The sequence below is a fragment of the Limanda limanda genome, chromosome 14, assembly GCF_963576545.1.
Source record: "Limanda limanda chromosome 14, fLimLim1.1, whole genome shotgun sequence".
Classification (NCBI taxonomy): domain Eukaryota; kingdom Metazoa; phylum Chordata; class Actinopteri; order Pleuronectiformes; family Pleuronectidae; genus Limanda; species Limanda limanda.
This window is the reverse complement of record NC_083649.1, coordinates 25,456,777-25,473,002: the sequence shown is the minus strand read 5'-3', so window position 1 is coordinate 25,473,002 and position 16,226 is coordinate 25,456,777. Positions and strand designations below refer to the sequence as shown.

Genomic DNA, 16,226 nt, shown 5'->3' with positions numbered 1-16,226 from the left:
TGCATGTATATGGATGTGCTCCACACAGCAGCAGTTGGCATGTTCCTATTTGCTGTGTATGTGATACACCTATACATTACGGGTGTGGGTTTGGGCTTATAGCCTCCATAGGGTGTAGTGGTGCCTATATCTTGTGAATTTGAGTCATCACAGTGACTGTAGCTTTCTCACAACACACCAAACATCCAAAATATCCAGACTGAATCATTTTTTTCGCAGAGTTTGTTTTTCAAACGCGTGATATCTCTTCTTGTCGGTTCTGAGGTTTACAGATAAAGCATTTCAGATGTTTTCCACAAAAAACATGAATCAGCTGCGGTTTTGATCAGTTAATTATGTGTTTGAAACAAATGACAAAATATCTCAATTCCAGCTCTTTCAATAGGAATTTTTGCTTTTTTTCTTGATCTGTGACACAACACTGAAATTATTTTTTAAATTATATTTAAATTTGATTAACACGGGGTTATGGAAGTTGTTTTGATCTATTTTCTTAAATTGTAATGATTGAGAAAATAATCATTGAGTGGTGTAAATATCGGCTACAGCAATACATTTTAGGACAAATCAATTATGGCAGGCGATCTGTGTTTGCAGAATCATTAGATTATATTAAAACATAATAATATAAAGGCTAAAAAGGGTCTGTTTCACTAGCACAAGTGATTTTTAAGATATAAACTCTTAAACCATTATATTTGCCTCCTTCTCTCGCGGGGTGAGTGTTGAGCATGTGAATCATGTCGCTCCCACCACTGCCCCTGCTGTGCGCTTCTTACGTACGAACACGTGCTCATGCTGTGGATACAGAACAAGTCACTGACCGATGCAAACTTCTTTTAGTTGTCCGCCTGCTCTTTACGCACATATGCGCTAATACTGTTCATGTGAGACACAAACTTGCTGCAGGAGCAGGGACGCCCGTCAGCTGTCCCGCCGACACGGAGGCATGCTTCAGTTTTTTTCCTCGTCCTTTTTTGAACAGTAAACAGCGGATGTGTTTTGCACAGTGCAGACACACTGGGTGCTGTGTCTCTCCTCCCTGGAGCTCCGCGGCTACCTGGACACACAATCTGGATTAAGACTAATGAACTGGGGCTGAATAATCTCCCCGGGAGCGTGTACGCGACTCGTTGTCTCGCTGTGGGGTTTGTTATCTCCACCAGGCTGAAGACGATGTCTGTTCGAGGACACTTGGTCGCTTTGTACAAATGCTCACTTCTGCTGTCTCTGAGGATGTTGCTTCTTGTGCCTGCAGGGTTGCCGGTCCGCAGCCAAGGGGACTCTCCGTCCGACAACAAAGTCATGGACAATATCACCGTCCGACAGGGAGAGACGGTCTCTCTCAGGTGAGTTCAAACCTTCCTCACTGTCTTTCTTTCCGCTCTTTTTGATTTTCCTCTGCGTTTTCTTTCCTCTCGCTCCTGCTTTTGAATCCTATTTCCAAAGTTGAGCGACGCCTGGGGGCTTTAGCAACTCCAGTATTAAGTGGAGGGGAGCGAGGAACACGGCTGGAGCCTTGTCTGTTTTATCATTAGAGAGACGGGTGGAGGGTGGGAGGGCTGTTCGGGGGATTAGTCTCTGTAAAACACTCAATTGAGAAGCCATACTCCTGCTAATCTCCAGCAGCTGTTAACCACAGATTGAGCGGGTTTAATTGTTGTGTGATGGTGCAGAACTAAAGGTGGAGGGGAAAGGTGTGTGTTCTAGGTGGGAGAGGAGACCGTGTTCAATGTGTCTGCTGAGACACACACACACACACACACACACACACACACACACACACACCGAACACACACACACACAGACACACACACTGAAACTGTAAACGGTGCAGTCATGGGAATGTGTTGACCAGCAACTCTTAAAGATGGGTGACTGTCTGCGTTGACCTTTCCCCTCCTCTGCGCCCTCAGAGGCTTACAGAGGATGGAGGGATTTGTGCTGCTTTCAAGTGCTGTCGGGAATGTCCAGTGTGTCATCACGGACAGCAATCACACTTAGCTGAGAGGGGAGGGGGTTGTGTGAGATGTGTGGAAGGTGGAGGGCATGGGAGCAGATGGTGGAGCAGCACTGCGTGGATGGAAGGGAGTGCACGGATGAGTTGGAAAGAAGTGACAGGGAGGTGTGTTTGAGTCTTAACTCTGCCATTGACATATTTTAGCCAAACTCTAGCCAGACTTGAGGAAAGGATGTAAAAACAGTACCCCACTGATGAGCATTAGCATAAAGGTAACGCGGTTACAAAAGCTGCTTCATTAGAAATCCTATATTTTAATGACTTTTTCTCCCAAATCTTTTTTTACTTGAGCTCGCTACACTTCACTTGTTGGTAATTTAGAAATGATTGGCTCAACTTCACGCATTCAATTAAATAAAACCATTTCCTTGAAAACAAGATGATAACAGGATGATAAATTTAACAATTTATCATCCTCAACACTCATGTCTGTTAAAATGAACAAATAAGCCACAAAGAGTTATTGAACACAGGGTCAGACCAAATATACTGGATAATGTTGATTCTTGCATTAATTCGTCCTTGATTTGTTGCTGTATGCTGACTCACAAACTGGTCTCTAGGGTGGCCCTGGGGTTCGTTTGGTTCCAGCAGGTCACCAGTGAGGTGAGCAGGACCTCAACCTGGCTGTGGCTTCATTGTCTGTGAACTCACACGCTGAGGACAGGAGGCTGCTCAAGATTGTAACAATAGTACAGCAAGACAAACCAACACTGTGGTTTTGTGCTTCTCTGGGTTCTTTTATATGTAATACTTTAAGAGTCCCTGTTCAACACCATGCTGACCTGCGTCTGGTTGACGGGGGACCATTTCAATTCATAAAAGTTTTATCACTGCAATGTCCTGCATTGGTTTTCAGTTTAGACATTGTGATGGGCCTGGGGTAAAATGAATCAATAATAATCCAGCGGCTTTTGCAGACCTTAACTGATAAATCCTAATGTCCTTTGAAGTGGCCTTAATAGACCCTGCAAATGATGCAATAAGCTGACGTAGTTGGGGAAGGGGGGGGGGGGGGGTGGCAGGGGGGCAATGATGATGGAAAGGGGCGGAAGGTGGCTTCACCTGCAGTGTTGTTTGCATTATGGTCTGCATGATTGTTTGTATTAAGCAGGAGCTAAAATATTACGTAAAATAAACTTGTTTGATAACAATCAATAGAAACATCCACATCCTGAAATCCACACACATAAGGAACCACAGGCTCTTGTTGAAATGCTGGACAGTTCCAGTCGAGTGCTCTACTGTCCTGACTGTCAGCTCTCACTGCTGAGCCCCTTCAGCACCATGGACAGCACTCTGCCATGTCAGTGATTACAGGCTGCTAACCATCATGACGTGAACAAGTTGGCAGAAACTCTGTGTTCCTGCTGCAAACGCTCATTCATTCTTCTCTGCTCATTAACATAATGTTAGGCCTAAACCAGCCTGCTCAATATGGACAATTGTTGTAGATAAAAACGCATTGTATCTTGAAATTGGCATTATTATAACTGCACAGTTCAGCCCTACACAGGTCAATTGCAGTGGCAAGGCTGAACATTCTATGATTAACATCAGTCCCCCAGGGTGAGCGGTAACAGCTGTTTCATTCTTAAATTATGTGTATCGCTTTCATGTCGTTGCTGAGTGCCCACGCATACAGTCTCAGAGAGGCATTCGAATCTAAACCACATGCTGTTACGAGGCGGCCTGCTTGACTTGCAGCCCTGTCCAGTTGTCCACATCTGAATGAGTTCAGTTTCTGCAACTCATCGTTTGTTCCTGAGATCGGGCTTCTTTTATTTTCAAAGCTGTACAGGATCTAGATAACTTCAGTTGTTGAGCAAGCAGAGGATTGTTTTGCCTGATCCGTGCCTTTACTGAGGTCTGTATCTAATTTAATATGTCAGCAGTAGAACAAATCTGTTATATATGAGTTCTTTCAGCAGGGTACACTGATGATTTTTTAAATTCCATCTGGTCGAAGGTTTGTTCTCTTTTTTTCTTTTATTATTATATATGCCCTAGAGACAGTCTAAAGCCAGATTTTTTAAGTGGGACAATGGACCACTTTGTAGGTGTGAACTAGGGATGCACCGATCCGCTTTTTTCACCTCCGATACCGATACCGATATCTGAGGTTTAGTATCGGCCGATACCGATCCGATACCGATACTAATTAAACAGTCGGATTCCCCTGGTCCGCACCAGATCTAAGTCACCCGCGGGCGAGTTCACCACCATTGCAGCTCCGCCGGTTCCGTTCAAACTGAGCAGGGCGGGAGACCCGTCCGGCACCGGGCCGGCGGAGGGACCGGGAGCCGGACCGGGAGCGGGAGCCGGACCGGAACCCGGACCGGGAGCCGGACCGGGAGCGGGACCCGGAGCGGGACCCGGAGCGGGACCCGGAGCGGGACCCGGACCGGGACCCGGACCGGGAGCCGGACCGGGAGCCGGACCCGGACCGGGGTTCACAGACGCCCGGGGGAAGCTAGCGGCGGCGGCGTGCGGAGTGGGCAAAGTTCCGGGTCCCGGTCCGGGTCCCGCTCCGGGTCCCGGTACCGGGGCAGCAGCACCAGCAGCCGGCAGCCCGGCTCCGGGGAGCACCGCGGCCCCGGTGGAGGCGGCTCAGCTCGCACCGGGAACCGGGGGAGAGGCGCCGGGCACTGTCGGCTCCGCACGGCGTGTTGCTTGCGTATGACGTCACTCACAGCGCACAGCATAGAATTACACAGAATAGATCAGCCGATATGGATCGGCCCATTGTCACCGATACCCGATCTAGAAATTTCTTCAATATCGGTACCGATACCGATACAAATATCGGATCGGTGCATCCCTAGTGTGAACAGTCTGCCTGCCAGCCAGTCAAGACTGGCTTCTTTTCCAGCTCCCACCAGGACAGTTTATAACAAGCTCTACCGCAACATCGACTTCGGACTCCTTCTCACTCTGTACCTATATACTCAACACATACTGGGTGATACAATGATCTGCAGTATTTAACTATTGCTTAAACAAAAAACAAAAAAACAATACTTTATCAGTGATGGGCTTACATTACTACAAAAATATTCAACAGCACATTCAAGACTCTTCTATCTTAGATGAGAAGCACAAAGTATTACCAGTATTATACATAATGAAAGGCCACCCTCCATCAGCTAGCTGAGCCAATTTGTATTACCTTTATAGTTCCTGAGAAATTTGGATTTGTTGCGCTCCTCTGGCACAAATGATGTTGTAGACGTTGGACTCACCACCCCTGCGGTGCTCTATGCTAACAAGCTCCCCATTGCCCTTTCTGACAACTGCCAAAACTGAGGGTGGTATCACATTTTAAATTAACGAAAGTTAGAGCTGCCATTTTCCTTTGTGTTGTTGTCAGCGTTGTTGCCTAATTTGTGGATACAGTATAAGTAACACTAATTGTCAGTTTCTCTCATTGTTTTCTGAGCCCCTCAGTTTTGCCGCTGCTGAAAACTCCTGGGGATAGGGGAATTCAGTATTTCAGAATCACAAATTATAGGCTCACAATGTATATAAATCAATTCTTGTACAACAATGTGTTTCGTTTTAAACATTAAAATGTCCTTGTTTCTAGTTTAAAATGAGAAAATGTGCAAACCTGCAGCTCTGTGTCTTCTTGTTGATTAGATGAATACATAACCAGAGGCAGAGCATGATTTTTGCCAAATTGTGATGCAGTTTGATTGCATCCAGAGCTGGATGATGGGGGAGTCTCTGTCTGATTGGCCGAGCTGAGCTTGCCTCACAAATACTGTCTCCCCACTGCAAAAGCAAACCATAAACTATATTCAATCAGTGACCATAAGTCTGTATCAAATCCCTTTAATAAAGTGCCTCCTTTTTGCTCTGAGAGCTGTAGAGCAGCAGACTATAGCACCTTATGCCACAATGTGGGAACATTTAGCTAAAATAAAATAACAAATGGAAGTAAATTAAATTGCTGCAAAATAAAACCAGTCCAGAAAGGGAAGTCCATGTTGTACTCGTATCAATTTCTTATTTATAGCCATATGTGTATCGCCTCAAAATGAAATACAGTAAGTGTGCTACTATCTTGTTTTACCTGATTCCCCTTGCTGTTGAAACAGCCCAGTGGAATAAAACCTTTGAAAGCATAACGATAACAGGAAATATGAAAAAGCATATGGAAGAAGCTGCCCTCTGTGTCGTCACTTTATTGAATTTGTATTTTCTTCCTACTCTTTTCATGACGCTCTGTTGATTGGCTGCTGTTGGCTCAAGGTTTTTTTTGTTTCTCCTTATGTGCAACAAGCTGTTAAATCTCTCTGTGGTATATGAGGATTGCAGTTTTATGCACAGATATTGTGTACAATCAAAGTTTTCTGGACAAGCGCGAGACTGAAGGGTTGAACTACAGGCTTTTTGTCAGACTGTACACACATCTGTTTATTGGTAGCACTGTGCTTTACATTTAACGAACAATACCCCAACTAAATAAGGAGCACATTAATTCCCCAAGGCTCTGGCCACTCAAAAGGACTTAAAATGAGACGGGCATCCTCCTGAGAGTGCGATTAATAAATGTCACCGCAGTGGCCGAGGTGGGCCGTCATCCTCCTGAGACGCTTATCTACCTGCACAGACCACTCTGGTCTTAGAACCACATCATGTTGACATTTATTCCCTTCTCGAGCTGCCTGATGAACACATCTGTGATTCAGGTTAAATAATTCACGTATGAGGCTCCATTCAAAACAGGGCTCTGCTTTTAAGTGCCTTGATATTTAATTTGCATGTAGAAATGTTTGCTTGACACATGCATGTGTTTGTTTTCTTCCACGTTGCTTTCAGCTTGTTCAGTGTATTGTTGCTGTGACTGGAACTTGAGCAGTGTGCACAAAGCCTTGCTGTCAGCTATGAAGATATTTCCATCCTGTACATGTGAGGAGCTAAAGCAGCCCGCTTGTTAGGATGACATTCATTTTATTCTTCATATGCCACGGGCCAAGATCAGAAAGCTGATAATTTGATTTCACAGAGGGATGCTAACGATTCCCACTGTAATTCCATTTTCTTTCACCTCGCATCGTCTAGGCAGGCTGCCATCCATCAGCACCACGTTTTCACTTATTGTCTTCTCCGTTATTGTCCCAGAAAATACCATCAAAATAAAATGGCACCAGAATGGGATCGCTCTACAATTTCATCAGTTAACAAGATTTTATAGATCCGTTTCTAATAGAGTTGTAATATAGCTGAAAGCATTTTTCCTCATTTAATTAAGGGCTCCGAGATGAATTTTTGTGCCTCTCCTCTCAGTGTTTATCGCCCAGTATAAGTGGAAAAGAATGACGTCTATGTTGTCAGTGAAATGACTGCATACTGTGAACATGCCCATTCTGTAAATCCTAAATTCCTTGTCTGTGTTGTTTGAATCATTCAGTGTCAGGGGATTTATGCAGAGTATAGTTGGGTTATTGTCACTCTTTGTGGAAGCACATGGATTTCATGAGTTCTCTGTGGTGCTGAAATCTTCCTGACTATTTTGGAATGCAAAGATCCTCCATGTTATGTGACCAGCAAAATGTTACAAATCTATTTTCCCATGCATAATAAACAGTTTCCCTGAGATCATTTTATCCAGGTTTCATATATATTTGTCATAACACAGACAAAGAAATAAAATTATTGACTAATCTGGTTAAAATAGCAGTAAATAGAACCTTAAACTCTCAGATTTGTTTTGCCTCATGGGGGCAGTTGAAACAAGTTACAATATATAATAAATATCATCATCTTTTAAACAACATTTTATCCATCAGTTACATTCCATAAATGGGAAGGTCTGGTCCAACTGATGAGATTTCTTCAACATTCACATGCTCTATTTTGTGAAACCCATACATGTAGTCTTTTGGAAGATTTCCTCCAGCATCAAATGAATAATTGAGGTCTTGAAGTTGTCAAAAGCCGACTGTAACCTGATGATGACTTGGTTTGCAGTACAGCTGATGGCTTAAAATTATATTATATGAAATAAAAGAATACTAGTAAACATCATAATGCACAATTGGAAAAAAATATGTTTTGATTAAATAGCAGCAGAACTGTTACTGATCCTTGCGGGACACATTTATCACACATAAAACTTGATTTGACACTGATGGAATAGCACATACAAAATCACAAATTATATGACTTCACATGTGATTCACTATTTGGGGATGGAAGTATAAGCTCTTGTTGATTAATAATTGGCAAGAAATACATTTATAACTCTTTTTTTCCTGAAAAGCCCCATTGAAATGGCTTTTTATATCATCTTGCTTCTTTAGTTTGATGACTTCCACGTTGACACAGGATAATATGATAGCACAGCCTTAATGGGAACATATGGGTAGTGCCCCAGGATTTTGAGAGTATACTTAGGTTAAAATGGTTTACAATGGAGCCAACAATAAAGATACAGCACGTTGAAATTGTCTTTAATTTCTGAATGAATTGAGGTTCCATCGGGCATCCAAAGAAAGTGTAGTTCTTAACATATTTAGCCATTAAGTCACACATTTATTTAGTAAGATTTGTATCTTAATCACGAACAGAATAGATTGTGTCTGGTGTTGGATTTCATGACATTAAGTCATGAGGATGCTCTGGGAAACAGCTTGGCCTATTTTTAATACAATGGATTACAGTCAGGACTTGCTCAACAGTGGAACAACAGTGGTTCATCGTCAGTAATTTCGGGAAGTTGTCTTTTTTTCTCTCAGTGTCCCCTCTCACACTTGTCTCCCTTTGAAGTGATTTAATTTCGCCTTGAATGCTGTCCAGGAAATTACAAAGCCACTGTAATGAAGTGCGGCTGATTGGACGAGTGCACTTGTGTGAACATTCATTTTCCGGCTATCCAGGAATTTTGAAATGAGTAGGCTACTGAGCAGGTTGGAGCGGGCAGATTGATTTTTAAAGCCATAACCCCCAGCAATGTGAAACTTTCAATTTTGCAAAGTTGATAATCTGATCGGATTGTTGCCCAAGGAACCAAACTGAAGCTGGTGTTTAGTTCTATCAAACGACTTAAGCATGCAAATAAACTACTCTATGTAAAACCTTAACCACTGTTTCAGAAGTTCGAGGTTAATCATGTTGTTACATGAGGAGGCTGTGGCTTAGGAGTTAGAGCAGGTCGTCCCCTAATCTAAATATGAACGGTTCGATCGTCGTCTTTCCCATTCGACATGCCAAAGTGTCCTGGGGCTTGGTACTGAACCCCAAAATTGTCCCTGATGACTGTGCCTTCACGATTTAAAACATGATCTGTAATTATTTAATTCATACTGTACTGCAATTAAATTATGAACATGAAAATATGGTCAATAATTTATTTAAATTTTTTGGAGCTGATTAAACCCCTTGAAGTCACAAAGTATCCTCAAGGCCTCAAAATGGCTTGCATGCTAATCTCCACCTGATCACAGATGCTTTCGCAGTTATATTAATTGTATGTCTCACCCAAAGGTTGATGGGATCACATTGTAGGAATAAGACATACTGTAGTAGAAACAATTAGCTATGGCATTGACTGCTTAATTCACTTATTTTATATATATGTGTATATATATATTTATACAATTGAGACATGGTAACAAGATTGTCTTTTAACACGAACTGTTAAAGAGGTGTGTTTAACAGTTCAATATAATATTACATTATATACTTTTTGTTTCATATCAGTATACAGTATATTAAGTTGGTATTGAACATGTGGGTCCTGTCTGGGTATTAGAAGGGGAATTAAGTGGAAGAGAAGGGGAGTGCTCTGGATTATGTGCTTAAAAGATTCTCAGCTTCACCTCCCTTTTAGCACAAAGATATCAATACTACAGGACCCCATCCTCACGCCCATCCTCACGCACGCCAGCACGCACGCACACACACACACACACACACACTCACACGCTGTCTTCGACCACAAGGATTAGTTTTGGATATACCTCTCCGTGGCTTTGGATGACCAAACACAGGCACGGTGTTTTACACAGAACTCCCACAGAGGTCATAACATTTGCAAAGGTATGAAGCATAATTGGGTAAAAAATCAATAAGTTATACAGTAATGACAAACAAAACGGTTCTTCTGGGTAGAAGTAAAGGGTTTGAGCAACAAACAGACAAGAATGCAGAGAATAGAATCTGCTTTAAACATTTCCGACAGTTTGGTCTTCAAGTAGGGAAATCAAAGAAACTGAATGGAGGCATCATTTTTGGCTTCGGGAATTGTCACATTTTCTCTTATTTTTTGAGAATCTCTGTGGATCTGTATCTATTAATCGAAAAAAAATTATTATAATGATTATAGTAAACAATAGTTGGAGCACAATACAGTCTTCAAATAAAGCTTTCGTTTTATATAACTCACAATCAGTGTTGGATTTGGAGCGATACATTTACACGAGCAGCTGAACAGTCTGATATTCAAAGCAAACCTGCTCATACTCTTAGCCTTGTTTACTTATTCAAACTACACTGTACATGTATGCATCTGTGAGTGGCTCTATACACCAGTGGTAAACAGACACTGTAGCTCCAGTATCTGGTATCTTCTGCCCTTGGAACGATTAGTGAGAACAAATGACGGATAGAATGGGCTTGTCCGATCAGTGGTGCTCACCTCACCTCTTCTTCCACTCAGGCAGCTGGCATTCAGGTGTAAAACAAGCTGCTTTATGTAGTTTTCAGCCATAACAAATCTAACAATCTTCTTCTCTGGCTGACATAAGTTTTGAGTGACTTCGCACTTCAAAGTGGAGAGACAAGGAGAGTGGGGTTAGAACAGGTAGGGCTCCGGGCTGAAGCTCTATCACTCCCTTCATGGCTGATCAGAAAGTGCCTGCCTGCGTGTGCGTGTGCCTGCGTGTGCGTGCATGTGTGTGTGTGTGTGTGCACTTGTCTTTGTTAACTCTTTAGCAAAGCACAAACAGTGACTTTGTCAGGACCAGTGGACCTCAAGGGGACCAAAGCCCTGTATGTGTGCTAGTTGTTTATCTCTTTCCTTATACAACAAGAACTTGGGTGAGGATTAACAGGAACAGGTAAAATATACTGAGCTCCTATGTCATGGTAACAATAAATATTAAGCATCAGTGAACTTTTGTAATGGCAAGTTGTCAAATGTATCACATAGCAGTATTATACATAGCTTACTGGGTAGCTCCCTCGCCCTTCCCTAATATCTGAGTGTTTGTTTGTACGTGTCATATACAAAACCGTACCCCCCATACTCACCCTGCCAGGGCTGAAGTGTCCACTTATAAGGTTTCAATCAGGGAGGGAAAGTTGCTATACGTGAAAATATTCTGCTGCAATAAGTGTCCTTCTTGTTTTAATTTAGCCTCAGAGGTCAGCAGGGACATTGGATGTGATCAAGTCTCTGCGCTCTGAGGGTTATGGTTGTTGGGAAGATTGCAAAGGAGTGTATGTGTCGTGGAGGAGGAGAGGGCAAGGTCAACAACAGGCACCTAGTGTTAAATTCCATAAAATAGCTAGATTTATTTGACAGGCAATTTAACTATGAGTGCATCAACATGTAATGCACTCAGTGTAGTAAATCATAGTTATTCAGGTGTGGGAGGGATGGAAAACATGCCTGTGGGGGTTTAACCTCTATCAGACAAAGGTTTCCCCCACTGCTCGTGGTTGTGCCACAATGTATCTGTCATTCTGTGTTACTCTGGTTCAGAGCAAGTATCTTGACATCTTCTGGCCACAGCCTGCAGATATCCATTCATAATCCCCATGACATTGTGTCGCATGCCCTCATCAGCTGAAAACTCTGCACCAACTCTATAGACCCATATCAAGATATGAAGTGCATCTGTATTCCTGTCCTCACTTCAGTTATTTTCCTCTATCCTTAGTCCTTTAATGCTGGTGCATCAGGAATGGAATTAAAAAGTGTGTTCTGTTTTCATTCTGCTTACAGAATAATAACTGTGTGCTGAATAGTAATATATCATTTACATTATAATGAAAAAAACAGATGAGGATTCCTAGTCACTTTTCACTCTTTCAAAACGAAATGAAAGCATTGAAATGTCCGCCAGGACGAGGTAAAAATGTCTTATTTCCAGGTCAAGTTAGGGTCAAGGCGTGAGTCACGGTTCAATAAGGAACTTGGGATGTAACAGTGGACGCTCATGGTCACCCAAGGAATACTCAAGAGTGTTTTTGTGACTCTTGACTTTTTCTTTAGTACCACCATCAGACCAATGCAAGAAGTCTCTGTGTTCAAGAGGCAGATTTCCGTGGAATTTACTGAGCATACAAATACATGTTTCCTGGAACAATTGCAGTTTGTGTGGGTGACACACAGGTCATTATTACAACTGGGAAAAGATGAGTAGAAAATTTACCAAACACAAGATTAGAAGGGTTATAATGCTGAACAGCTTCATGATCAAGCATTTGCTATTTTGATTGAATGATTTTTTGTTTCTGCAAATATACGATTCTTTATCTGTTCATCATAATAAAGATATAACCATGGAGAGCATTATAAAAATTGAGAAGAATAATCCCGTCGTGTAAACTACTTGATTAAAAGATTTCACTCTGCAGAGTAGAACAGAGTGTAATTGAAGCTTGTGTTTTGTGTTAGACCTAAATTGTAAAATTTACATCAATCTCTTTTGTCTTGAATTGATTGTTCCCAAATGCAGAGCTTGTTCCAGATGGTACCTGTACGTGCACAAATACCATTAAAGTAAAATGCCCACCGGCCTTTTAATATTTAGGACAGTTGATAAGTCAGTTATCATCAGTCTGCAATGAGGATGCTTAGGTTCTATTCCTGTGTATCGCTGCTCCATTAACCAAAAAGAGATGCGATGCACTGCTGGGAGTCATCTTCAGGATAAAGTGAAATCAGGTGGTATTCGAGGCAGATTAACTTCCCTTGAGCAGCAGTTCACCTCACTTACCTAAAGCACTCCGATATCTGATTCTATAGTGGGAGCAGAGATCCACTATACTAGAGATTAGGGAATTCTTCATGCACCAATTTTTTAATGCACCGGGGAGCTTTACAGAGAAGGTAAGGCGGGGATGTTTCTAGTCACCACTACTTTTGTTCAAAGACTCTTTCACGTCTGAGAGGGTCTGTGTTACAGTGCAACGCAATATACGGATGCAGGTGTAGAGCTGCAGTATTTGTGTGTTCATTCAGAGAGAAATACACTCCTGGTGTTTCTATTTATCCCTCTAATACAGTATGAAATGAGACACAGTCCCAGAGTACAGCATTTACTTCAGCTTGCTTTCTTGAAAAGTATCTTTCTTCGTTTTCTTCTTTGAAAACCAGTAAAAATTGTGCAACAATGAACAGGTTATTTCAGCTTGATAAAGGATGCACTGAGCTCTGTGATTGCCGAACAAACACATGCTTGGTATTCTGCTTCAGTCTTTGTGAAGCACATAATTTAAAATAGATTTTTTTCCCTCTACAAATCTTTATATAAGCATCTTTTCAAATCTTTATACAAACATCTTTTCAAATCTTTGGACAAACATGCTGCTTCTAGAGGAAGACAAATCAGTCAAATAATAGTAATAAGCCAACAGCCTTTATTGAATTTGAATGCTGTTCCGATTCTGCAAATCAAAGGTATCCCCTTTCAGATCTATTCGAAGTTAGTTGCAGTCTATGAATTAATTTATGTTTCATTATTCAATACAGTAAGACAGCTTGTAATATGTTATGTATCGTAATAACACACTGACACAAATCAAACTAAATAAACTGTAACTTCTAATGGACAAATTAAAAAGTAAGTCATCATGCTGGTCACAGAACCAGATGCAGTGTAGCACAGGTGGGGGGCCTAGTTTTAACAGTCGGCACAAATGCTCGTCACAAAAGATTTTACACCAACATGATGATGGAGTTATATGGCTAAGCAGAGGTTGTGTCATTTTGCTAAATTTGATGAAGTGTATCCTAACTTTGGAAAACGTACATCATCTGATTTATTTGTCTACTAACTTGTTGAAGAATAACTGCTCTAGTGTCAGATAGAGGCTATAGAAACTGATCAGAGAAGGTGGATGGATTTGTTGTAGCAGCGTTTCAGCTCAGAACTCTCACTTTGATCTTTTACGCTAAATCTCGCTGTGGGCAGCCTCATTCCTCTGCTGCACATGAAGATATGTGTGTGTGTGTGTGTGTGTGTGGATAAGAAGTTTTACCTCACGATGCTGCAAACTTCATCAGTCAAAGTTTACATATTAATGTCATCAGGTTTCCGTTTTGCATTAATTGACATTTGAGCGTTTGTTTCTAACTTTGACACCAAACCCTTCATCTTGTTCGTTGTCTCTCCCCTCGTCATGTGACAAAACTCTGCTGCTCTGTGATTCTATCACTTCATAGAGCAGACACTTTCAGTTCATGACTGCAGCCTCAGACTCAGTATTGATAACTAATAGCTCAGAGTAGAGTAGAGTTTTTAATTTGATAAATGAGGGTGCTGCCGCTGATACACGAAAACATGAAATAGAGGCTGGCAGATTATGTAATCAGTGTCTACCTGAACACTGTGTAAAGACAGTAATGCTGATGTAGCGTTAAGATGGATTTCCACTCGTTGTAAAAAGGGGCTCCAGCTCCTATGTATAGAGTTTAATTAATAATCAGTCTCAAATCATTAAGTCATGAATTCTTGATTGACTGGATCTCCATTCTCTACTTCAAAAGAACACGCAATGAAACAATAGATACATAACTGTATGAAATGTAATAACTACGATGAAGGGAATATTTACTTTATCCTGCAAAAAGAGTTCAGGTTCAACCGTCCCTGTGTTGTCTTTGTGTCCAATCTGTATTGCATCTAGGGCTGAACGATTTGGGAAAATTGTCAAGGTTTGGATGGAGAGATGGACCCAGATGCAGAGATTTCAAATGAAAGGGTAATTTAATTAAATAAGTACTTTAAACAAACAAACAAAACATCAACACTAACACTAACAGGTAACAAACAAAACAAAAGGAAGCTTACACGAGGCTCAGGAGATCAGGAACGCAGGAATGGAAAAACAGGACCAACAAACACCGCAGGAAAAACAGACAATCCGACACAGGACAAAGGGAAGACAGAGGGTTAAATACACAGGGGAGGCAGGGGCAATAGAACACAGGTGTAACACACGAGGGCAGAGGAAGACAATCACCGACAGGAAGTGAAGACAGAAACAACACACAAGGAACAGACTACAAAATAAAACAGGAAACAGAAACAGAGTGCAAACATGAAAACTCAAAACAACAGAGAACTCCCAAACAGAAAATACTTTTACAATTAACTAAAACCTGCACTAAAGTGCCAGATCCTGACAAAAATAATCTAAGTGCGATTTTTTTCCCCAAATATTGCGATTGCGATTTAATATGCAATTTTTTTATTGTATCCTCTTATTCCCCCCCAACAAAACGTAATGAATGATTTAAATATGACCAACACAATATTAGATAGATTTAATGTAAAATATTCTTTCCGACATTTACATTTTTATTTAACTGCTCATTACAGAAACAAGAACAAAAAATCGGTGGCTTTGCCACTGTGCATTTAAGTAATTTAAACAAAGTCATTGTAAGTATAAACACAAGGCATGCACTTTTTAAACACTGTCTGAAAAATTGACCATCTTAAGAAAAAAATTATTAAAATTATAGGTGTCTTACTGCTCCCAAGTCAGTAACATTTCACACAACTGAAACATAGAATTTCCCTCTACTTTGAAAATATTTTGTAAAATCAAAGTAAATAAAGTTATAAATAAAAAAACGGAGAAATGCACAGGCCACAGAGTCAAACAGTACAACTGCATGTATGAACAGTTTCCTGAAGCTAATGAAATGGTCCCACTCCTCAGACTTTGATTTTGAACCCTTTCGAACACAATTAGTCACGTAACAGACAGAGTGTGTGTGGAGCCACAACACAGCAGACATGAGGCGGTGTAAAGACCTCGAGCATCCCGTTCATGTCCGGGTGGTCGTGCAGCGGTACGGAGGCGCCGGGCCTCAGCAGGAACACCCCCATGCTGAACACCTTTGTCTCGCAGATGTGCATGTAGGTGACCGGGGGGCTCTGGAGCCCCGCCGCCCCGGAGCTCGGCTTGCTTTTCCGGGGAGCGTTTTTCAGGTCCGCCGGCCGTTGTTGTTGGCCGAAGA

General features: G+C 41.6%; 1 protein-coding gene across 1 annotated transcript in view; it reads left to right on the top strand.

Moving 5' to 3' along the window:
• The first annotated feature begins 1,176 nt into the window (after window positions 1–1,176).
• Window positions 1,177–16,226, top strand: part of ntm (neurotrimin) — a 105,382-nt gene continuing 90,332 nt past the window's right edge. The window contains exon 1 of the mRNA XM_061086189.1: window positions 1,177–1,349. Coding sequence (XP_060942172.1) covers window positions 1,177–1,349 — 173 coding nt within the window. The remainder of the gene's footprint in view (window positions 1,350–16,226) is intronic.